General features: G+C 39.3%; 1 protein-coding gene across 10 annotated transcripts in view; it reads right to left on the bottom strand.

Annotated features, from left to right (window-relative positions):
* Positions 1 to 207: 207 nt before the first annotated feature.
* NABP1 (nucleic acid binding protein 1) overlaps positions 208 to 26,032 on the bottom strand; it is a 127,858-nt gene continuing 102,033 nt past the window's right edge. Inside the window, exons 1-8 of one of the 10 annotated variants that reach the window (XR_008712042.1) lie at positions 17,311 to 17,723; positions 17,005 to 17,195; positions 16,569 to 16,707; positions 13,615 to 13,686; positions 11,859 to 11,934; positions 11,151 to 11,223; positions 9,225 to 9,348; positions 208 to 870 (exon numbers count right to left, since the gene is read on the bottom strand). Coding sequence is in view for 5 of the 10 variants with exons in the window: in XM_055572968.1 (XP_055428943.1) it covers positions 12,334 to 12,373; positions 13,615 to 13,686; positions 16,569 to 16,707; positions 17,005 to 17,195; positions 17,311 to 17,726 (858 nt within the window). In the remaining 5 variants the exon portion in view is untranslated. Of the gene's footprint in view, positions 871 to 5,238; positions 7,309 to 8,314; positions 9,670 to 11,150; positions 11,224 to 11,858; positions 11,935 to 11,961; positions 12,374 to 13,614; positions 13,687 to 16,568; positions 16,708 to 17,004; positions 17,196 to 17,310; positions 17,802 to 26,032 lie in introns of those variants that run through there. The other 9 variants (XR_008712041.1, XR_008712043.1, XR_008712040.1 and 6 more) reach the window with 9 other exon arrangements.

Raw genomic sequence — 26,032 nt, 5'->3', positions numbered from 1 at the left:
CAACTCTGTGCGACCCCATAGACGGCAGCCCACCAGGCCCCCCTGTCCCTGGGATTCTCCAGGCAAGAACACTGGAGTGGGTTGCCATTTCCTTCTCCAATGCATGAAAGTAAAAAGTGAAAGTGAAGTCGCTCAGTCGTGTCCAACTCGAGCGACTTCATGGACTGCAGCCTACCAGGCTCCTCCGTCCATGAAATTTTCCAGGCAAGAGTACTGGAGTGGGGTGCCATTGCCTTCCCCACAATAAATTATGGGTACCCATTAAAGAAGTGGAGAGACCAAGTAATTAAAAAAGGCAAGTACCTAAGACTGAGAAATGTGGGCTTAATGCAGAAACAACTTTGTTGACAGTGATTAATATGTGTGTATACATGTGTACATAAATTGGGAAAGAACACACAATAGTGTTTTATTCAGTGTGTTTCATCTAGGGATGCTTCCCTATAGATTGAGAGTGGCGGGCCTCTGCTTGGCAAGGAACTTTCACACTCTTTGAGTATTCCGGCTTTGAAGCCAACTGATGGGTAGAAAAGGCAAAACCGTAAGAAGTAGAAGACACTTCTGGTCAGCTCATGCCTTAAGAAATCAGTTTTAAACTCAAGACCTGCTAACAGCTGAGCATTTGACCTGTAAACACTGAAGTTCCAGTGTGTATCTTCTTCTCCTGGCACTCCATCCCAGAGGACTTCATATCATATCCTGCCAGAGGCTCCCCCTCTAATCCCTGACTCAGAGCTGCTCTTGGCAGTGGTGTGTGTTCCAGGTAACCAACTCCTTCCAGTCACATTCGTAGGACTGCAATTCCTATTGCTCAGCTGGTCTTCATTCCAGCAGTTTCTGCTCCAAGAGTCTAGGGTGTCAGATGTAAATCTTGAGGGGGAAAAAATAGATGTTAGTAAGGCCAGAGCTAAACTGAAACAAGGAGAGAGACTTAAAAATACCAAAGTCATGGAATTACACTTGTGAGGTGTGTGAGGGTGCTGGGCTTGGTTGTATTCTGGCATGGTGGAAACTGGAATTATGTAACTCAGCGAGGCAATCTAGAGCTGACCTTGGTACATGGGAAACTGTTAGCTTTAAGCTGAGTTGTTTTTAAAATATCAGAAAAGTGACTGCCACTGGGTCTGTGGGGATGAGGAATTCACTCGGGAAGCTACATGAGAGAACATTCTGGAATGATGACAATGTTCCGTATCTCCACAGGGGTTGGAGTTACACAGGTGGCATAGGCATTCAATAAAGCTCACAAATGTACACCTGAGATTTGTGCATTTCTTTATAAATTTTACACTAAAAACCCACTTGAACTCCATTAATGAACAGGTATGCCAAAACAGTGAAATATTCAGTTCACTGATGTCTGCAGTTTAGCTGAAATGTATTAAAAAGACTAATGAATAGAATAGGATGAATAGACAGATGGAATAAAAACAAGCAGAGTCAGATAGTAATGTCAATATCTCACTGGCGAGTACACGTGTCTACAATTCTTTCAACACGTTTGAAATTTTTCATAATAGAATCTTGGGGAAAGTTACCTAATGCTTTATCAGAAGCAAACCTGCAAACTCTGGGTACACAGCAACACTGAGGATGTCACTGGAAATACAGAATCCCTTCCAGAACCCTCTGTTTTCCCCTTGGCCACTGACTTTCTCCCTGACACAAACCCTGGCCCACAAATTCTTCTTCTTCCCCTGCACTTTCATAGTCACGCCTTCACCCTCTGGGAAAGGATGAATGGAAAAAAAAACAGCGCAAGGTACTCAGCTATTGGACAGATTTTGTGAAGACTCAATCCAACAACTGTCATGGTAAAATCTCAGCATAGTACTTTTCTGCATCCAGAAGACTCTAAAAGCTTGTTTTTGTTTTAAAAAAAAAAAAGGGAAGTTAATTGCAATTATATAAACTGCTTAATATTCCAGATTTTATAGAAAAGGTTGTCTCTTAATAATGGCATGGAGAAATGATCAGTATTTGCCTCTTATTTCCATTGCTCATGGGGAAAAAGACATAACACTTGTTGAGCTCTAGATATGGAACAGATGTTTTGCATACATTGGCTCACATAGTTCTCATCACTCTGCCAGTACATAGATAGCCCCCGATTCCTCTTTTTAAAATGAAGCTCATGACCATAGAGCCAGTAAATAGAACTAGGTCTCAAACCAAGATCTCCTCAGCTCAAAATCATGTTATTTTCACCAAAGCACATTGTCTCTGGCAATTAAAATAGGTTATGTTCTGCAAAGCTAACATAACGCAGTCACTTGGCCAGGATTTGACAAAATATCACTAGTAAAGGAATAAAATTTGTAAGAGCAGTTTAGCGTTCTACTTCTGTTTTTACCAAACCACCGCCCACCCAAAGGTATTTTTAACAATTTACACTTCCCACCAGTATTATTGAAATATATAACAAGAGTACAAAACTTGGCAACAATTCCCATATTTTCTGACCCTTCAAGGAGCTGTTCAGGGTTTATTTAATAAAGCTGCTTAACTGAAAGGAATCTACTTTTAATGTCAGTGTTGCTTGTTCATCAACTATAAACATATAGCTCAACTCCTTATTGATCTTTGACACATGCTTAAACATCAAAAAAATTCCCATCTGATGGAATAATGGCAATTTTTCCCCACATTAAGCCAGAGTCCTAATTTACTAAAACCATTTAGTAACCATCCAGTAGATGGCACTAATTATGCTGACTACAAGCAAAATGGCTGCCTGAGGAGGCCTGACAAATAGCTGTGAAAAGAAGAGAAGCGAAAAGCAAAGGAGAAAAGGAATGATATAACATCTGAATGCAGAGTTCCAAAGAATAGCAAGGAGAGATAAGAAAGCCTTCCTCAGGAATCAATGGAAAGAAATAGAGGAAAGCAACAGAATGGGAAAGACTAGAGATCTCTAGAAAATTAGATAAACCAAGGGAACATTTCATGCAAAAGATGGACTCAATAAAGGACAGAAATGGTATGGACCTAACAGAAGCAGAAGATATTAACAAGAGATGGCAAGAATACACACAAGAACTGTACAAAAAAGATCTTCATGACCAAGATAATCACGATGGTGTGCTCACTCACCTAGAGCTAGATACCCTGGAATGTGAAGTCAAGTGGGCCTTAGAAAGCATCACTACGAACAAAGCTAGTGGAGGTGATGGAATTCCGGTTGAGGTATTCCAAATCCTGAATGATGATGCTGTGAAAGTGCTGCAGTTCAATATGCCAGCAAATTTGGAAAACTCAGCAGTGGCCACAGGACTGGAAAAGGTCAGTTTTCATTCCAATCCCAAAGAAAGACAATGCCAAAGAATGCTCAAACTACCACACAAGTGCACTCATCTCACACGCTAGTAAAGTAATACTCAAAATTCTCCAAGCCAGGCTTCAGCAATACGTGAACCATGAAATTCCAGATGTTCAAGCTGGTTTTAGAAAAGGCAGAGGAACCAGAGATCAAATTGCCAACATCTGCTGGATCCTCAAAAAAGCAGGAGTTCCAGAAAAACATCTATTTCTGCTTTACTAACTATGCCAAAGCCTTTGACTCTGTGGATCACAATAAACTGTGGAAAATTCTGAAAGAGATGGGAATACCAGACCACCTGACCTGCCTCTTGAGAAATTTGTATGCAGGTCAGGAAGCAACAGTTAGAACTGGACATGAAACAACAGACTGGTTCCAAATAGGAAAAGGAGTACATCAAGGCTGTATATTGTCACCCTGCTTATTTAACTTATATGCAGTGTACATAAGAAACGCTGGGCTGGAAGAAGCACAAGCTAGAATCAGACTGAGGTTATTGATATTGAGAAATATCAATAACCTCAGATATGCAGATGACACCACCCTTACAGCAGAAACTGAAGAGGAACTAAAGAGTCTCTTGATGAAAGTGAAAGAGAATGAAAAGTTGGCTTAAAGCTCAACATTCAGAAAACGAAGATCATGGCATCTGGTTCCACCACTTCATGGCAAATAGATGGGGAAACAGTGGAAACAGTGTCAGACTGTGTTTTTTGGGGCTCCAAAATGACTGCAGATGGTGATTGCAGCCATGAAATTAAAAGACGCTTACTCCTTGGAAGGAAAGTTATGACCAACCTAAATAGCATATTCAAAAGCAGACATTTCTTTGCCAACAAAGGTCCATCTAGTCAAGGCTATGGTTTTTCCAGTGGTCATGTATGGATGCGAGTTGGACTGTGAAGAAAGCTGAGCACTGAAGAATTGATGCTTTTGAACTGTGGTGTTGGAGAAGACTCTTGAGAGTCCCTTGGACTGCAAGGAGATCCAACCAGTCCATTCTAAAGGAGATCAGTCCTGGGATTTCTTTGGAAGGAATGATGCTAAAGCTGAAACTCCAGTACTTTGGCCACCTCATGTGAAGAGTTGACTCACTGGAAAGACTCATGCTGGGAGGGATTGGGGGCAGGAGGGGACAACGGAGGATGAGATGGCTGGATGGCATCACTGACTCGATGGACATGAGTCTGAGTGAACTCCAGTTGGTGATGGACAGGGAGGCCTGGCGTGCTGCGATTCAGAGGGTTGCAGAGTCGGACACAACTGAGCGACTGAACTGAACTGACCGTTTTTATTAGTTTTCTTAGTCTTAGGTCAGAGGTCTTACTCAGCTTCCTATTCGGGTTATAACTATTTGAATCAAGACTAGCCCCACCTGGCAGTCAAGCTATGCCTTGCTTATTACTCATTTATGTAAAATATCTGATACCTGCCCCTCTGAAGAACAGGATCGAGGTCAATGAGGGTAGATTCTGGAGGTATTCTCAGCAATGTTTATATAGGCCTCCAATTCCACTACTTCTCTATCTGGCCAGCCTCTCTACACAATAAAGGGAATTGAGGAATGCTTTGGGAGACAGGAGAAAGGCAGATGCTGCTGCAAACAGGCTTGCTGAAATAAGCAAAGATAAAATCTATTTTAATTCTTTTAACAGAAAACTAGTTTGAAAAACGCGTATTTTCACTTTGATCAATATAGATGCAGAGGAAGCCAGGCAATTCCACTATGGATAACCTGACCCTAAGATACTCTATTTGAACCTAGTTCAAAACTCAAGAGTGCTGACAGGCTGTACTCAAACTCTATCCTGCTTGGAATTACCCTGCTTTATCTGACTTTTGGAGGTGCATATGTCTAAGTACCATTTTTTATAATCTAGAACCTTGATACATTCTAACCTCACAAAAATTAACTGGTATGTGCATGTGTACATTTATTTCAAGATAAAGTTATTTCTGTGTTAGTATCAAGGGCAGGAGACAAAAATCTTCAGGGACTTTGTTTCAAGTGCAGCTCTCTCCAACCTACACTTATACGTTCTTCTGGTGGAGCACAGAAATAATCCATACACCTAACAAGTTCCTGGGGAAAATCTTACAGGTTTATAAACCATATTTTGAGACTTTTATTCAGTATCAATATGTGCACAAAGAAACTGGACTATGTCCAGAAGTATAAATTTTGTTGGCATGAAACAAAAATGTACTCAAATTTTGGTTTAAAATGGTTAAAGATCTGATTTTTAAAGACATGTATTACTTATCAAGGCCTTGAAAAAGACAAATGGAATGTCTGCTAGTCAAAACTTGTTAAAATGCTGATTTTCATCATACTTATTATCTCAGTGGTAAACAGCTCTTAGGAGTTCTCTTTGGACCTAATGTTCTTAATGAGGAAACACTACATGAATGGTTTGTCAGATGGCCTGGACTTGATTCTCTCATCTGTGATTTGTGCTTTAAGAAACATCATTATACACTTTTAGCTCAGAAACCTGGTGTACTGTGGTCACAGCATTGAACAAATTCTGGTGGATCCCTAATGAAGTAAACCTGACGAGATTTGGAAAAAACTTGAACACACCTGGAAAGTTTTTTCTAGTTTCTCCCCCTCAGGTCCTAACAACGTACCATTCAGGATAGTGCTTTTCCCAAGGTCACAATTAGATTTCCTCAAAAGCATATCTCAACTGTTAGTCACTATGGCTACTTTGTGAAATGTGGGGTTGTTTACCCCAACATCTATTTAATAATTGGCTGGAACCTCAATACTCAGATTGTCACTATGGCCAAGTATATCTGCTTTTACTCATCATTAATCCTGTACCAGAAAACAACTGTGACTCTCTTCTACTAGAAATGTTCACTTCCATCGGATAGGGGATAAAACAAATTAACACAAGGAAAAGTAGATTAAAAAAAAAAAAGGCAAAAATAAAATAAAATTAAAAAATAAATAAATAAAAGCATCATAGCAGAAAACAAGTCTACTCCAAAAACAAGTCTAGAAGAATAAACAGACTTTGGTGTGAAAGTCTTATGTTAAAACTGCTTTTCACGTGGTTTTCTTGTTTGTTGTTTCTAGAACCTTTGTGAATACATTAAATCTCTTTAATTAAGAGTCACGGCAGCCTACAATTGCTTGGAGCAATCTATCATTATGGCACATTATGATAATGGTATTATTAAGGTATAACAAAAAGGAAGGCATGTCAATAACAAAATTGAAATATCAGATCCATATAAACTAAGAATTGTTACTATGTCTTAAGACTGATGTAAAATACTCTCAAATTTGTACCTTCTGAGAAAACTTTCTAGGGCCAGTTAACCACTTTCTGATTACACGTTCTTTATAGATCACTGATTTTACTAACCTCGTATCTGTTTTTAGTATCATTCCCTCGGCATTATTACTCAACCCAGCAAATTAAACATTCTCTTAAAATGTTAAAAAATAAAACTACAAGTGACAAATACTCGGTTCTCAGTGATACAATTATTTAGGGGAGCCTCAAGTTCAACTGTCCTCAAATTTAAAATGCAATTACTAAAACTACAGGAACCAAGCAAAAATGAGTTGGCATAAATGTCCATGGGAAAGCATACTGCAGGCTTCACTAATATGTAACATCACCTTGCTTTATGGGTTTCATGTTTCCAAGTCTGTATTGTAGTAACCCCCCAAAGAACCTGCCCAGAGAGAAGGGGCCACCTGCCTAATGAGACTTCAATTCACTTCAATCCACTTCAGAACTGACTTAGAAAGATAAAGTGGGACTCAAACCCAGTAGTGTGTATTTCTATACCAAATGGCCTTTGTTTTCAGATGTTTAAACTTAAGAAGTTGTTAGCTGAAAGCGCCAGGAAGGGGGAAGGTGGGAATCTTTCTTCCTCTTAACTTCTTGATGAGTACTGTCCAAGCAGGCTGAGAAGGCAAATATTCAATATGAATTGTAACTCACTTTGCTTTGGTTTTGGAGGCTTCCCTTAAGAAAAAAGAAATTTGTTAATAAATGATTTTAAAAAAAACCCACAGAACAGCAAGGTTAAATTATTGAGGCAAACATCAATCACAAAAGTAAAATATAAGGTCTTTCTCTACTTAATCTCAACACATTAAAGGGTAACAATACCTCCACACCTAACTCCTGCATTTTTTTCTATTCTTGAGGTATGATTAAACAAACATTTGACTGCTTATTAGGAGCTAGAAATCATTCTAATCATTCACTTGGAAAAATCTTAAATAACTCTAAAGGGGTAATATCACTTACTTATTTTTACAGTAATGGAACCTAAAGCTTACAGAGGTTTTAAGTGAACAGCTTGTCCAATACCACAGGTGAAGAGAATCAGGCCAGGATTAGCATCTCAGCAAGCCATTACCTTATTATTATTTTTTAAACTCTAAAATTCTTTCATTCAAAACCACCTTTAATACTCATCTCCCACCAAGAACTCAGTCTTAGAGCTCCTACCCTTACTTACAGATTTAAAAAAAAAAAAAAAAAACTAATTTGCAATTTTTTTTTTTACTTCAAACATCTGTAATTTTGCGAACATCTTGATAAAATACTAGCCACAAAACCAAATGAACTATAATAATCAGTTTGTGAATAAAGGGAAAACTTATTTCTATAACATATAATTCCCACTTAAGTACCATAAAGAAACTTCTTGAGCTTATTCATTACTTCATTTACCCCTTAACACTGCCGACACGGTTCCTGATATGTGGCACACTGTTAGAAACTAGATTAGAGCAAATAAATATCTGGCACAGATTTTTATATTCAAACGCCATGGCACTTTCAGAAAACAAAGCCTACTTAAACTATTTTGCTATTTGAGGTGAGAGAAAAAAGACAAAGTAATAAATACAGAGCTAAGTAGTCACACAGGCTGAAGTCATGATGACTTCAGTTACAGTTAAAAAAAAAAAAAAGTACTGGCTCTCCAATGTAAATCATGAAAAGAGCAAAAATAAGGTAGGTCTGTTAACATTAATGCAAATTTTATTCAAGAGATAATTTTGAAGAAGAGTTTAATTCTGACAAAGGAAAAATGTTCCAGTTATCCACCCTACAGTGAAAAGTGGAACTGGACACCATTTAACATCACATGAGTAAATTTAACCTTTATATTTCTAAATAAAGCTGTATTTGCTTCTTTGAGAGAGCCATTTCTTAACTTCTGCTGATAAGGCTTTGTGAATTATGTTCAGAAATTTTGACAATACACACACACACTCCCCTCAAATAAGTAAGTACCTAGGATTTTCACTCCAGGCTGATTTTCTGCAAGTACCCAGGACCCTATATAAGATTGAATATTTCTACATAAATTCAATTTGAATTGCCTTCACTATAATATTTATCTACCATAATTTGTAAAAGTTAGATCAATGTTTACTATCATTTTGTAACTCCCTCAAATTAAATTTCAATATCTGACACGGTAGTTTCAAAAAATAAACATTCAAGGCCTCAGGTTTAAATTTCCATTCAGTGTAATGCACAAAGCTGATAAATATTAATAGGACTACCCTAAAATAAATTTAGATTCCTTCTAAAAATTTTTCATAATACAGATCACATTCTGTTCCATAATTCTGATAAAGAATATGCTTTTTGGTAATAAAATAAAGAGTTTAGGATGATTCAGTTCTTGGAAAATCTTAATGGCAGTCACTCAAAAAGTCAATCATTCCCTGGAGTCACACTCAAAAATTGCTGTTAACATTGACCAGATTTTTGTTTTTTTTGGTGGTTATTGCTTCAGTTGGCAATATCTGTATTTAAGACAAAAGAACATCTCCCACTAAGCCTTTTTTAAATATTACAAAATTTATATAGAAGACAGACTCATAGAGGCTAAAATGCTGATGGCATAAGTAACTCACCCATGAAATGGGTGCAGGTTTTTTAGAGGATATCCAAAGATCTTTTTGCTCTAAAAATAAATGCCCCTATTCTTCAGAGTGTTCCCATTCTTCAATAGGAGACTCGAGCAGCTTAATAGTTCTTCTATAAAAAACAAACCACTCTTGTTAACAAACCAAAAACATAAAAAGAAACAGATAAAGGACAGTTTTCACAGTTAACAATAAATAAAAGTGCAATAAGTGTTCAAGTAGGGCATGTAGTTTAAAAACTACATGTGAGTATTTGGCATAGGTCATCTTTTAAAGGCTCTCCGAGGGTCCCTGCCATTACTTATAGTGGTCATGACTGTTTGATTATTAGCTGTTCCTGGTAGCTGTGGATTTATAGGTCCCCGGCCACTGCTTCTACCAGCATATGAAAATTGGCATCCCCTCGCTTCTGGGCCAGTCTGAACCCCATTTCCTAAGAAAGAATATAAAAAAAATCACCATTTTCAGACAGAATTACATCTATTTGAAGTTCCAACACATGCTATTAATGCTTATAAGAATATTATGGAAAACAAACACCTTTACTTATAAACTACTGGAAAAAAAAATCAGTGTGAGTTCTACGTTTTTCCAAATGTGTATTTACTTCAAATGTATTAACTTGATGCTTGTATCAATAAGGAGTGGGGGAAAAGAACTTGGGGAACTGAATGAGATAATAACAAAATAGGAAAAAAGCAAAGATAATGTACTACCTGTATTGAGGGAAAAAGTAAAAAGAAAAATAGTATATAAGTATTGGCATTTGGTTCAAATAAGGTTAGTAATGTTTTAAGAGAGAGACTATAATTCTAACTTTTTAAACGAAAAACAGCAAAGTGTCCCACAACATAACAATCATCAGAGCTGTGCCAAAACATGTAGCCAACAGGTCAAGTAAATTCCAGCCACACTGTGCTGTGTGCTCAGCTGTGTCCAACTCTGCATCCCTACAGACCTCAGTCCACCAGGCTCCTCTGTCCATGGGGATTCTCTAGACAGGAATAGTGGAATAGGTTGCTATGCCCTTTCTCCAGGGGATCTTCCCAACCCAGGGATTGAACCCAGGTCTCCTGCATTGCAGGTGGATTCTCTACAGTCTAAGCAGCCAGAGAAGCCCTCAGCCACCCTAATGAATTCCAATCACAACAGACTTTTCCCTAAGTCTTTAAGAATAAAGGCTTCAAAGGACCTTTAACAAGGATATAAGAGCCACTGACCTTCAAGGTATTTGAGGGGTAAAGGCCAGCTATTAGCATATGAAAAACTAAGGTGAGCTATTAATCTGAGGATAAACTGCTTTCAGTACACAAAAATAACCAGTTATTCTGAATCTACTATAAATAACTACTAGAAAGAAAGAAAGAAAGTGAAGTCGCTCAGTCGTGTCCGACTCTTTGCGACCCCAAGGACTGTAGCCCACCAGGCTCCTCCGTCCATGGGATTCTCCAGCAAGAATACTGGAGTGGGTTGCCATTTCCTTCTCCAGGGGATCTTCCTGACCCAGGGATCTAACCCAGGTCTCCTGCATTGCAGGCAGATGCTTTAACCTCTGAGCCACCAGGGGACTTCCTAGTAAATAATTACTAGAATTTCTATAAAAAAAAATAATTACTAGATTATAGAAATTCTGTAAAAATCAACAAGAAGTAGCATAATGCATCATCAAAACTTAATTTCTTAATCACTATGTTCCCAGTAACTGGTCCAAATGTTTAAATACAGAATGTGCACAATAAATTAGCTTAAGAGGGTATCAGTTTTTTCTAGAAAAATTAGTTATTTGAGAATTCCCTCTTTCACAGTACTTTCCCTTTTAGTACTAATTTTTGCCTAAAGACAATTTTTTTTGCCTAAGAGATTCCCTTAATTCTTACACCTGATTACAAATACGCCAAAAAAAAAAAATCTTACCCATTGGTCCAAATGTACCTGTACCCACATTGTTACTATTATTCATGGAATTATTCTTCTGTTCATTGTGTGCCTATAAAAAAAAAAGTTTTAACTTAATCAAATGAAGATTTCAAAATAAACATATAACATGCATTCATTCTTTTTTTTAAATTTCAAGGCTTTTTAAAACAATTTTTAAATTTTATTTTTAATTGGAGGATAAATTGCTTTACAATGTTGTGTTGATTTCTGCTGTACAACTCAAATCTGACATAACTATGTGAATGTGTGTGTGTGTCCCCTTCCTTTTGAACCTCCCTCCCACCAGTCACCCAGTCCCACCCTCTAAGGCTGTCACAGAGTGCCAGGCTGGGCTCCCTGTGTCATACAGCAGCTTCCCATTAACTGTTTTACACACGGTAATGTATATATCGCAATGCTACTTGCTCAATTCGTCCCACCCTCTCCTTCCCCCACTCTGTCCACCAGTCCATCTTCCACGTTTTTGTCTCCATTCCTTCCCTGAAAATAGGTTCATCAGCACCATTTCAGATCCTATACAGACTCACAAAATACATAAAATGAAAATGACCTTTAAAAGATTCTTTTTAAAACTGTCTCCATTATACTTAGTATATGAAAAGCTTGGAAACCTAGCCATAGAATTATATTACACAGTCAAATTAGCCTAATCATAAAAACAGACAATACATTTGGATTAATTACCCCTTTGTTCTGTTGTCCTCGATAATCTGGGTTAGGTTCACTGAAATTTGGCAATTCTGAATAAACCATACAAAATCTGAAAGACAATAAAGGACAATTTGAATGATTTCTGAAATAATCAACCTTTAATATAGTATGTATAACTGACAGGAATAAAGAACTTAGATGTCAATGAATTAACCAAACAGCAACATGCTAACTCTATTCATTTACAATACAACTTCCTAAAAGCTTTGTTTCATTAAAAAAAAAAACCTCAAATACTTGATTGTCGACAATGTTAAAAACATTCTATTTTGTATTTTAGTTCTAATTCTGTACTGCAAAAATTAAATGTCAAAGATCAAGGACACAGGAACACATCTTTGTCCTATTTTTCCACACAGGCTGACTGATGCCTCTGAACCATGTATAGGGTTCCAGAGTGGTTTTTCCAGCAGTGGTGATGGATTTGCACTGATCCACTCACGCACTCTCATCCAGTCATAGTCATTCTTTGACCAATCACTGTGAATCTGCAAAGATAATCATTCAAGGTTAAAAGTGGATTTTACAGGCATTAATAAAAGACAACTGGCTATCAAGAAAACAGTTTATCCCAAGCCTTATCAACTGACTATGGTGTATATTAATTAACATTACACATAAGCATTTTCTTAGCTCCTCAACCCACAAATTAAAATCAGTTTTGGTAACTCCTATACTGAACCCAACACAAAGTCACTATGCATTGAGTGACCTCCAGTGGTTCTTCATGTAACTGACCTCCATTATTATAAATACTGTACATGTATGTGAAGGTTGAGTCAGAATCCGACATCTTTCTGTAATACTAACGCTAAGACCTCTCATAGCACATTGCTCTAGCATTACTCTAAATATGAACAGAAGTGAACTCTAATTTTCCTCCTAGCGGAAGCCGTGTTACCAGTTTATTATCTTTAAAAGCTTAAAAAAAAAAAAAAGCTCAAAGACTGCTTATTCTTCCCAAAGTATCTTATGCCTGCAGTGTAGAAAACATTGTTCCTTTGTTTTCTGGTGCCATTTGTGGCTTCTCCCTTTAGATATCCTCTATCTTGATAGGTATTAAGTAGGTGTCCTAGGCATAAACCAAGTAGAATGGACTTAATGGTCTGGTTCACTGCCTACACCATACTTTATGAGTACATCCCAAATGTCTAGGCCAGTGTGGAGACTGAACTACCTTTACACCCCTAGAGAGGATGGTTCCTCCAAGTCAAGGTGGACATTACCAGGGTAGTAGTTTATGGAAGCTCACACTGTGGCAGCCTGTCCAGTACCTAGACTGGATAAATACAGGACTTCAATTGTCACTGCTTCAAGTCCGTTTACATATGGGTACATATTCACCCATAAACAGAGAAAAAGAAAAATTAAACTTACTGCCTAAAACTAATACTCAGCTTCTTAACTGAAATTCACTAGATGACAGAGTTTACTTCAAATGGTACTTGTGACACCTGAAAGATACACGTTCCCAAAGCCGACAGAAAGGGTCCCACGGGGGATCGTCTCAAGTTCAGCTTCTTAATGCTCTCTGCCAGGAAAAACTGACATTCTCAACCACAGGAAACAGTACTGACAGCTGTTCAACTAGCACATACACAGAAAGTTAAGCTGCTGGAAGCATTCAGTTTACCAGCCAAAAAAGAGGTGCATACTTCATACCTACCAGTTATTCTGTTGATATTATCTGTAATTTATTCAATTATATGAAACATATTTTAATACTTACTCCCCAATTTTCTGAAGTTCTCCACCCCTTCCAGTATAAAGTGTCAGACATCCTTTCCACATGGATGCATACCTATAAAGAAAAGAAACATCAGTTCTAGGGAAATATCTATGTTTCCTTTGACTTCAATAAATTTTTATACTGTATTTTTTGTACTGGGGTGCAGGTAGGGCTCAAGCCCTGTCTCTGCCATTGATTAACTTGTTACTTACTAAATAATAATGTGAAGAAAAATCTACTGCCAAATTTTGATATAATTAAACAATAACTAACCCTAGAAAATAGAAGTCTTTTTGCAAAGGAAGCATTATTATACTCCAAAGATCACATCTTTAGTCAATTAACAAAGGGAGAACTTTCAAACTACAGAGACTTAACCAGAAATTACTTTATTCAATCACAGGACATATAAAATCTACATCCCAGTGTTTAATTTTAGACTTACGTAATTGGTCTACCAGATATTGGTAAAATAGTTTTTCTTTTGCCTCTATAAAACACAGGCTAGTATGTGTTATTCCTAAGTTACTAAAAATTCAGCATATTTAATCAAGGAAGGGGCTAAAAAACTAAGATCATAATCTTACACTGATTTGTTTTTCCAAATTCCCTATTTTTAGCAACAACGGCTGAACATGTAAACAATTTTGAATTCAAATAGTATCATTAGACGAAATAATCCTATACACAAATCTATGAAAAATATGTTCTAAAATAAGCCCAAGGCTTGTTTCTTTGTACAACTACTATTAAGTTTCATGATTTAGAAAGATACATTAAAACCAAGCATTACTTAACTAAGTACAGTGATGGTTTATCTTTTAATACAAGTTAATAAAATTCTTCTAGTCTCACATTATGTATTTCTTCTCATTTAGTAAATGTTATTTATTAAAGATTCCATTCATCACTTTGTTACACAAAAAACTGACTGAGACAGTGCACTAATATCTTCCCTTATTAAGGTAAAAATTAACACCTATTCTGAGAGAAAATTTGAACTTATTGCAACTAAAACAGTTCAGTTCAGTCGCTCAGTCGTGTCCGACTCTTTGCGATCCCATGAATTACAGCACTAAAACATTTAACTTTCACTTATTTCAGGAATGAGATCAATGTTTGCAGGATTTTCTGATATGCATGTCAATATTCAAATTACTATTATTGCGATGTATACCTTTCTTCCAAAGCTTCTGTTGTTAGATTTAACAAGAATTTAAGGGCCTTACAAATAGGTCAGACTCCACTGGACATGTTACTTTAGTAAGTAAGGTATGTGTGCTAAGTTGCTTTAGTTGTGTCCAACTCTTCGTGACCCCACGGACTGTCATAGTCGGCCAGGCTCCTCTGTTAATAGGATTCTCCGGGCAGGAATACTGGAGTGGGTTGCTATCTCCTTCTCTAGGGGCTCTTCCCAACCCAGGGACTGAACCCATGTCTCTTAATGTCTCCTGCACTGGCAGGCAAGTTCATTACCACTAGCGCCACCCGGGATTCCCATTTTACAGAAAAGTTGAGAAAACGTAGTAACTTCAAGATTAAACAGAAGTTAGAAAATAGTAGATTTCTTTGGGTTTGAACTTTCCTTTACACTGTACTCCTCAGTAACTATACTCCTTAAGATCCTACAAATACTACTTGGCTACTGACTTAGTTTTTCCACAGTTTTTTTGATGGACACATCTAAGTATTTAATGTGACTACAAAATATGCGATAATCAAAATGAGAAGCTGTTTACAGTGTATAAAATAATTTCTAATCACTGGATGAGATACTTTGGCAGCCAAAAAACTTTAATTATGCTAATTTTCACCCTACCCTCCCTGGTAGAAATTCTCTTTTGTGCAAGTTAAAACTGTGGAAGTTTAAAAGACTTAACCAGTGTCATGAGTCACAGTGTATGAGAAAAAAATGTCTAAGTCCTGACTCTCACTTCCTTCTTTGATGATACTCTGCCTCACTTCCTGAAGGTGCTGTAAGACCTGTAAGATACTATTAAAGGGCTCTTAAGTTCCTACTTTCGGTGATCCAACACTTTTCTGAGATTCTATTCACTAAGCTAACATCAATCTCCACCCACTTTTCCTGCAGTTATGACCAATGAATTATTATAATTCTGTAAACCAAAAGCTTCCAAAATCTAAAGATCCTTCTCTAGCATTTTATCTTCCTAAGTTAAAAACCTGGTAAATCTTGGTAAACGCAGTCTAACTTATAACCTCCCCCACCACCCCTCCAAAAGAATGTACTAAATTATTTTTAAAAACCAATCTGCCAACTAACTCTTTTGGACAGAGGTATCATAGATATCTTTCTGTCAAACATTTTCTGCACAACATTCTGGTTTTTGTGCAACACTGACCTTACAACAGTGGGCAAAAGGAATCATTTTCAAGAATGTACCTTCCAGATATTGTAAACTTCCTTTCAATTTTTACATCCGTGTACAAATTTGACATACTACAAAACCGGCTAAATTCTCCAGCTACAATCTCAATTTAAGTACACACGGTCTAAATGTGTATACAAATAAAATATGGGTAGACTTCAAAAGTTATTAAAAGGGGGAAAGGTTGGGGAAATAAACTAAGTGACAACTACATTATATAGTTAATGAAAAAAGATGAAGTATTAACTATGTCAGTTTTAATAATCTACTAAAAAGACTGAATAATTCTAGAATGGTATTTAAAAATCTACCTAATTTGTAAACAAGGTGTGGCTCGATTCCCAGCTGAAACTGGGAAACTTTTAAAGGCAAAGGTGTTACATCCCAACGCCGTCCACCATCTCAGGTTAATATCAATGGGGCTCAAAAATCCTCGGAGTGGCCCACAGAAAACACTAAACTTTATCCAGAACTTGCCAAGGTGCCGGGCGTCAGCCAACTCGGATTCTGCAGACTCCTACTTTGGAGGCGCACTCATTCCCCAACCCTTTTAGGCACACCTACCCTCTGGTCAACCGAATAATATCCCCTGGCTGTATAAGACCTCCGATTTCATCCCACACGGAAATAGTGATGCTGCCAGTTTTATCTGCTACTTTGCATGATCTCACTTCATGGCCGTCTTTGGTTTTGGTCACGCGTCCTGTAAAAATTTAAAAATCAAAGGGGGAGGGGTGTATTAGATAATGAGGACTTCCAAAAAGCTAACGCCTCCTCCGGGATCAAAATGCACCTGAAAGGTGGTGGGAAGAGGCAGAGCCCCGGGTTCTCGCCGCAGGCGGGCTACCGAGCCGGCGGGGGCCAACGGGGCCACGTGGATGGGGGAGGGGAGAAGCGAGGGAGGAGAGGGGGAGGGGAGCCCCCGGCTCGCAGCGGCGGTGCCCTTCCCTCCTGTCCCGGGACGCACAGGGCGGCGGGGCGGGCTGCGGACCTCACTTACCTATCTCCAGGACAATAAAGACGACATTTAAGTTTTTCAGTCCGGGCTTAATATCTTTTATAAAAAGAGGGGGGTCCCTGACCCCGTTCATATTGAGGCAGGTGCGGCTACGCTGCGGAGACTCGGGTGGGGAGGGAGCCGGACAAAGCTTCCCACCCACCCCGGGCCGGGGGCGAGGGCGGAGGGGCGACCTTGGGCAGGGGTGGCGAGAGAAGGGGAGAAAGCGGTTAGTCAGGGACCGAGGAAACCAGTCCAGACGGCACTGAGCCTAAAAAAGGGGGAGGGGAAAAAAAAAAAAGCGCTCACAAGTTTAAAAGAAAAAAAGACGAACCACTCCGCACACCAACCCCGCTCCCAACGGGGCGACAGGAAGGCAAGCGTGAGAACTGCCCCCTTCTTTGGATAAAAGGAAGAAAAAAAGGCAGCGAGAGGACGCCTCTGTCCTGAGTCCCGCTGACACACAGACACGGGCGCGTGCCCTGTCCGTCCCGGACTCCGGGGAGGGTTGGGCTGTAACAGCGAACCCGGAGCAGAGACCGAGTCACCAAACACCCAGCTTCCCAAACACCGACTGCGGAACGCGCCCGCGCGCCCGCAAGACCCTCGGGTCGCCCCGCCCCTTGTGACGCCACCCGGCGTCGGCACGCCCGACGACCCGCCCTCCAGGCTCCGGGGAAGGGAAGCCAGGGAGCAGAAACCAGCGAGAGACGCGCGCGCAGCATCCCTGGTTCCTCCCTCGTTCTTCCTAGCGCTGTGAGCGTAGGCCCCGCCTCCTCAGCCATCCAATCGGCTCTCGGCCTCACCCCACCCTCCTCCCGCTTCCGCCGTCGCTACGTAGCGTCAGTTTTACCCATCCGTATCTTCCTTCTTCATATTACTGCCCGTGGCTGTGGAACTTCTGGGCTTAAGTACATTTTTCCCCCCTCAGAGTTCAGTCTTCCACCCCCTCTGTTTAGTTTCGCCGTCACGGGGACCAGTTGCTGTGTTTTAAGATCCAGCGGGAACGTCAGAAAGTATGCAGTTGAGTAAGAACAAGGTTTAGGCGAGGGTGGTGGTTCTGGGTTGAAAGAAAAAGAAAGTAGGGATGGGTCCTTAGGTATAAAGCTGTGATTTTAGGGCCGGAAGAAAAGTTAGAGATCATTTTAACCGGCACATTTTAAAGCATTTTCAAACGCAGATCCAGAAAGGTGGGGGCTTCCCCGTGGCTCATAGGTAAAGAATCCTCCTGCAGTGCAAGAGACACCGGTTCTATCCCTGGGTCGGTAAGATCTGGAGGAGGGCATGGCAACCCACTCCATTATTCTTGCCTGGAAAATCCCATGGACAGAGGGATCTGGTGGGCTATAGTCCATAGCGTCGCAAAGAGTCAGACATGACTGAAGCGACTGAGCACGCAAACGCGCCAGAAAGGTGAGGTAGGTTGCTGAAGGTCACCTAGTAACTTTGTGAGCAAGCAGGGCGTCAGCACAAGTTGTCTGACTTAGACTTCGTGTTTTTCACTCTATAGTGCTAGGCAGGTAAGTTCTTTTGCACATTTATTTTTCCTTACTCTTCTCTCAGGTTACACCGTTTCACCATTTTGCTTTTCTTTATGCTTGTTTGTTTTTTAGTAGACTTATTTATTTTTTTTGGCACAGTTTTATGTTCACAGCAAAAGTTACGAAGGTACATAGATTTCCCTCACACTCTACACCTGCACATGCATAACCTCTCCCCATTATCAGTATTCCCCCCCAGAGTGGTACCTTTGTTGCAGTTGATGAATCTACATTAATACGTCACCCAAAGTCCATAATTTACCTTAGGGTCAGCTCTTGGTGTTGTGCATTGTATAAATGTATAATAATACATTTATAATATTATACATTGGATAAATGTATAACGTGTATTCACCATTATAGTATCATACTGAGTAGTTTCACCACCCTAAAAATATTGTGTGCCACCTATTCATCCTTCCCTCTCCCCTAATCCCTGACAACTACTGATATTTAAATGTCTTCATTTCCCAGTGTGTCATGTAGTTGAAATCATACAGTATGTAGTTTTTTCATATTGTCTTCTTTCACTTTTTCCACATTTAAATTTCCTCCATGTCATGACCTATCAAGTCACGCATTTGTTTTCTACATGCAAAACAACTGTGTAATAGCAGTGGGAAACCCTGAAACATTATAACCTGGGGAGGGAAAAGAGTAAATTTTTCTTTATGTTATGTAGTGAAAGGGATGTATGCTTTAGAAACAAACCTGAGCTTGAAATAGTTACCAGCTGTGTGACCTTTAGGACAATTGACTAAGCTTTCTGGTCATAATTGAATCATCCAAAAATAAAAGGATGCCTACTTCACAGAGCATCACATGGGCTCATGAATTATCCGATGTGTGTGTGCACAAGCTAAGTCGTTTCAGTTGTGTCCGACTCTGCAACCCTATGGACTGTAGCCTGCGAGGCTCCTCTGTCCATTGGATTCTCCAGGCAAGAATACTGGCGTGGGTTATCATGCCCTCCTGCAGGTAATCTGACCCAGAGATTAAACCTGCATCTCTTATGTCTCCTGCATAGACAGGCGAGTTCTTCACCACTCTGCCACCTGGGAAGCCCCAAATTGTCCAATAGTGCCTAACAAACAGTAGATACTCAAGGAATATTTTCCCCCTTGCTATCCTATAATTCTGTGATTGTTAATTTTTAACCCCATTTTACAGATGATGAAATTCACCTGAGACCACATAGCCAGGGAAGGCCAAAAAGAAAGAAAGAAAGTGAAGTCACTCAGTCATGTCCAACTCTTTGGGAGCCCGTGGACTGTAGTCTACCAGTCTCCTGCGTTCATGGGATTCTTTAGGCAAGAGTACTGGAGTGGGTTGCCATTTCCTTCTCCAGGGGATCTTCCCAACCCAGGGATTAAACCCAGGTCTCCCACATTGCAGGCAGACGCTTTACCCTCTGAGCCACCAGGGAAGCCCAAGGCTAAACTGAGTTTTGAATCTAGGCAATCTTTACCCCAGAGCCTTCCAGCCCAAAGGTAATTTTTAGAGTTAAATTGCAATGGTGGAATTATGAGTCAAAAAGCAGAGTAAAGAAATGAAAGTATTAGCAGCAAGATAGTGCTTTAAAGAATCATTAACTATCTGAAACGGTAACATGTTAAGAATATCAGAGAATTTAGTTGGCAGAAGACTTTAATTTTTCCTTGAATCTTTCTGAATATTTTTATCTCAACCACACCATTTCCCAAACATCTACAAACAAGCAGCATAGATATATTACAGCACAAGAAATGAGTTTCAACAATAATAACAACATTAGCAGGAAAGTCAAGACATTCTTAAGAAACTTTCAGTTCATGGACAAATAAGGTCCAGTGTGCCAAAGACACTGATGTAATGCTGGAAAATGGTATTCAAATAATATAAGCATGATTTCAATATCAAATAAATAATGAAACATGTTAATTAATGTTAGAACTACATCCAACATTAGGGCTCCCATATACTACCAGTCTGGATCAGAAGCTCTCATTCTGTCATTATTATCTGATGTGACATGATGCTTTAACTAGGTTTTTCTCAAGCTATATTCAACACAGACCAAAAAAAAAAAAAAATTCTCACAGAAGCAACGTTTAAATCAGACCCTCTTTTTTGTTTTCTGAAGCTTTGACCAAATCTTTAAAATATTTATGGATAGGAAATGAATTAAGAATGTCCCGCTGAGTTGTGGCCCTGAGTTTGGGCAAAGAAAGTTAGCCACTCCCTAAACCCGGGGTCTTTTGTTTCCAGAAAGGGGATTAGGTAGGACTCCTCAAAACAATTTTACAGACATTTATAAATACGAACCAGCTACTTGGGAAGCCAGCCCCACAAAAGCAGAAGCTGGTGCTCAGAGGCACAGCCCAGCCCTGTGCTTCCCCCACAGGACAGAATTCAATTGAACATCTCTCACTTCCTTCCCTACTAACTCAGCAGTTCTCAGAAAGGAAATGGCAACAAGTGCTTTCTCATTCACCAAAACTAAAGGCAGTCTTAAGAAATAAACTGAAGTGGGCATTTCAGTAATTCTTCAACCTAGGTCAGTTTTAAATTATTGATCACTCCTCAAGGGTGGTGGTTAATTAAAAAAAAAAGGTATCTGGAAAAGTGACTATTGCCACCCATATAACCTTTCTTAATATTACCATTAAGTGAAATAAATAAAGATTCATCACTCTGCCCAGCCATTTAGATCGTAAGGACTATATTGCTGATTCTTTACTATAGTTACAAGATTACTTCAAGGTGTTGCTTCTAAGACTAGTTTTCTGTAGGGTTTTCTCATTTTCATAGCCCAAACATAGACTTATTCTGAGATGATGGTAAGTTTATGCCCAGAACCTCAACACCACTACTGCATAAAGAAGATATTGCTTAGTGAGATCCAGAACAATACAGAAGTGCATCCATTAAGATCCTGTGCATAAGTTTGGCCAGGACCCACTACCCATGCTCACTACTAGGTTCTGGTTTCTGGGACCCCAATGGTTATTTTCACTTTCTTTGTACTATCCATCTCTTTTAAACTATTACAACATCAAGAGAACACCTGGCCAAGGCCTGTTTGGTACTAGACATATTGTGTGGTGAAAGTAACAATTAAAAAAACTAACAAGAACTACAGTGTTCTCACACATCACAGAGATAATCCACTTTGTAGCATGATTGGCAAGGTCCAAAAAAAGGCCTTGTGTACTCAGCTGTGTCTGACTCTTTGTGACCCCATGGATTGTAGCCCACCAGGCTCCTCTGTCCATGGGATTTTCCAGGCAAGAATACTAGAATGGGCTGCCATTTCCTACTCCAAGGAATCTTATCGACCCAGGAACCAAACCTTTGTCTCTTGTGTCTCCTGTATTAGCAGACAGATTCTTTACCACTGTACAACCTGGGAAGCCCAGTAAGTGTGGTGACATTTTATCTGATCCCTAATATCTAATTGTGTGGGGGCAGTGAGGTTAGTTTGGGAGGAATAACTTTGTAGTTTCCCTTGGGAAGAAATGCATCCCTGAATGAGTTAATTCAACTCAGCTACATTATCCTTTTAATGACAGAGTGAATGACTTTCACTTCTGTGTTCTAAGCTTTCAAGTGTACCACACATGTAAATGTATGCCTGAATTTATTATTTATTCAGCTGAAAAAATATTTTTGGCAACTGATTGATCTCAAAACTAATAAAACAAAATTATTTCTTTATTGGTGGAAGGTTTATCTGCTGCTGCTGCTGCTGCTGCTAAGTCGCGTCTGTCGTGTCCAACTCTGTGCGACCCCATAGACAGCAGCCCAACAGGCTCCGCAACCCTTGTCCAGGCAAGAACACTGGAGTGGGTTGCCATTTCCTTCTCCAATGCATGAAAGTGAAAAATGAAAGTGAATTCGCTCGGTCGTGTCTGACTCTTCGCAACCCCATGGACTGTAGACCACCAGGCTCCTCCGTCCATGGGATTTTCCAGGCAAGAGTACTGGAGTGGGGTGCCATTGCCTTCTCCGAAGGTTTATCTAACTGGAGTATATATCATACTCCTTATCCTTAAAAGGATGTTGTAGAGAATGCTACAAATCATGCATACAAATTGAGCATAAGAAGGCTTCTGTAAAATCAAAAGTCCTTTTCATATTATATACCTAGACACTTTAGAAAGAATTACTTGTTGTTTGCTAATGTTTCTCAGCATCCTATGTTGCTGTAGACTTAATGTTTGTGTCCTTAGCATTTGTGTTAAATCTAGTCACCAATGTTTTAGTATTTGGAGGTGAGATCTTTGCAAGATGCTTAGGTATAGAAGACAGAGCCCTTATAGGTATAATTAATCCTCTTATTAAAAAAAAGACACCAAGGAGCTTCCTTGCTCCTCTCACTATGTAAGTTCCAACAAAAAGACATGTCTGTGAGCCAGGAGGCAGTTTCTCACCAGATACCAAATCGGCCAATACCTTGATCGTGGACTTTCCAGCCAACAGAATTGTGAAATATGTATATTTCTCAATGACTATTGTTTAGAAATTAAGCCACCAGTCTATGGTATTCTGTTACAGCAGCCCCTACAGACTAAGACATTTATAAAAAATAATAAATGACAATTTTATTTAAAAAAAAACAGCTCTCCTGGTTTCAGAGGCCTGTTTTTTGCTCTAGCTGGCCCTACAATAAGCATGTAACAGTTTGCCCTAACATCATGCCTGACACCTGTTGGAGTGGAAGACTTGATGACTCTTTATGAAATTTTGATTTATTATCTCAGTTTCTCTATAATAAAAATAAATGTTTTCTTCTTTCCTAGCATTATGACCTTGCTACATGTGCTCTTCTTTCACACATGTGCACACACACCAATAAACCAGTAGGAAGAGATGGAAAATATTCCTATAATCTAAATAAGAGATTTTCCTGTATGAACATAGAGTATTCCAGTTGCAAAGATGCTTATAGATAATGTACTCTCACCCCTTAATTTTGTTTGTGAAAAAATACAGGCCCACAGATTTGAACAGAATTACCATCTACAGCCCCTAATGAATTAATGGATCTCAGTACTAATCATCAGAGGCTGCTAATATATAACAAGAGAGACAACTAATCCAAACCAATTAAATCAGAATCTCTGAAGGTGGGATTCAGGCATAAATATATTTCAAACCCCTTAGATAATTAATATGTTCTCAAACCAAGTTTGAAAACCAAAACAGGTTAAAAGATTTCTGTCACTGTTGTTCAGAATATTTCCTTTCTTTTTCATATACCTATTAAAAGTCTGGAACAGTACATATTTTCTTTATATCAGCTTGGAAAATCCAAGATAAACTGATAAATTTCTAGAAGTGAAGTTACTCACTGAGTAAGACTAACTATATGTATAGTTAGTCTTCCATATATCTGCAGGTTCTGTATCTAGAGATTCAACCAACCTTGGAGGTGCATAGGTATATAGAACAGTGAAGCCTGGTGCGCTGCAGTCCATAGGGTTGCAAAGAGTCCAATACAACTTAGTGACTGAACAACAACAAATGTGACAAAGACAGGAAGGGGAAAAAAGCTGCTGGGTAGGTAGGCTGATTGGCTTTTAAATACTATGTAACGAAGAAAAACCAAGGAGAAACAAAAACAGGACAACAACTATGTGCCAGCAGTGGGACTGCATCAGTAAAACTAATACAAACAAAATCCCTGTCTTTGTAGAGCTTACATTCTAAAGTAAATAACAGGCAATAGACCAAATCATGCATGCATGCATTGGAGAAGGAAATGGAAACCCACTCCAGTATTCGTGCCTGGAGAATCCCAGGGACAGAGGAGCCTGGTGGGCTGCCATCCATGGGGTCGCACAGAGTCAAACACAACTGAAGTGACTTAGCAGCAGCAGCAGCAAACCAAATAAATCAGTAAAATTTTATTTGTGGTAAAGTTTCTCAGTCATGTCCAACTCTGCAATCGCATGCACTGCAGCAAGCTAGGCTTCCCTGTCCTTCACCAACTCCCAGAGCTTGTTCAAACTCAAGTCCATTGAGTTGGTGATGCCATCCAACCATCTCATCCTCTGTGGTCCCCTTCTCCTCCTGCCTTCAGTCTTTCCCAGCATCAGGGTCTTTTCAAATGACTCAGTTCTTTGAATCAGGTGGCCAAAGTATTGGAGCTTCACCTTCAGCATCAGTCCTTCCAATGAATATTCAGGGTTGATTTCCTTTAGGATTGACTGGTTGGATCTCCTTGCAGTCCAAGGGACTCTCAAGAGCCTTCTCCAATATCACAGTTCAACAGCATCAATTCTCTGGCACTCAGCCTTCTTTGTGGTCCAACTCTCACATCCATACATAACTGCTGAAAAAACCATAGCTTTGACTATATGGACCTTTCTTGGAAAAGTGATGTCTCTGCTTTGTAATATGCTATCTAGGTTTATCATAGCTTTTCTTCCAAGGAGCAAGTGTCTTTTAATCTCATTGCTACAGTCACCATCTGCAGTGATTTTGAAGCCCAAGAAAATAAAGTAGCTCACCTTTCCATTGTTTCCCAATCTATTTGCCATGAACTGATGGACTGGATGTCATGATTTTAGTTTTTTGAATGTTGAGTTTTAAGCTAGCCTTTTCACTCTCCTCTTTCACCTTCATTAAGAAGCTCTTTAGTTCCTTCTCACTTTCTGCCATAAGCATTGTGTTATCTGCATATCTGAGGTTATTTATATTTCTCCCAGCAATATTGATTCCAGCTTCTGCTTCATCCAGCCCACCATTTTTCATGATGTACTCTGCATATAAGTTAAATAAGCAGGGGGACACTATACAGCCTTGACATACTCCTTTCCCAATTTGGAACCAGTCTGTTGATCCATGTCCAGTTCTAACTGTTGCTTCTTGACCTGCATACAGGTTTCCCAGGAGACAGGTAAGGTGGTGTGGTATTCCCATATCTTGAAGAATTTTCCACAGTTTGTTGTGATCCACGCAGTCAAAGGCTTTAGCGTAGTCAGTGAAGCAGATATAGATGTTTTTTCTGGAATTCTCTTGCTTTTTCTATGATCCAACAGATGTTGGTAATTTGATCTCTGGTTCCTCTGCCTTTTCTGAATTCAGCTGAAACATCTGGAAGTTCTTGGTTCACATACTATTGAAGCCTAGCTTGGAGGATTTTTGAGCATTACTTTGCTAGCATGTGAAATGAGTGCAATTGTGTGGTGGTTTGAACATTCTTTGGCATTGCCCTTCTTTGGGATTGGAATGAAAACTGACTTTTCTAGTCCTGTGGCCACTGCTGAGTTTTCCAAATTTGCTGGCAGCACTTTCACAGCATCATCTTTCAAGATTTGAAACAGCTCAGTTGGAATTCCCACCACCTCCACTATCTTTGTTCACAGTGATGCTTCCTAAGCCCCATTTCCCATTCCAGGATGTCTGGCTCTATAGGAGTGATCACATCATCATGGCTATCCGGGTCATTAAGATCTTTTTTGTATAGTTCTTCTGTGTATCCTTGCCACATCTTAATATCTCCT

Source organism: Bubalus kerabau, chromosome 3 (genome assembly GCF_029407905.1).
Source record: "Bubalus kerabau isolate K-KA32 ecotype Philippines breed swamp buffalo chromosome 3, PCC_UOA_SB_1v2, whole genome shotgun sequence".
NCBI lineage: Eukaryota > Metazoa > Chordata > Mammalia > Artiodactyla > Bovidae > Bubalus > Bubalus kerabau.
The sequence above is the reverse complement of the archived record's forward strand: the minus strand, read 5'-3'. Positions and strand labels throughout refer to the sequence as shown.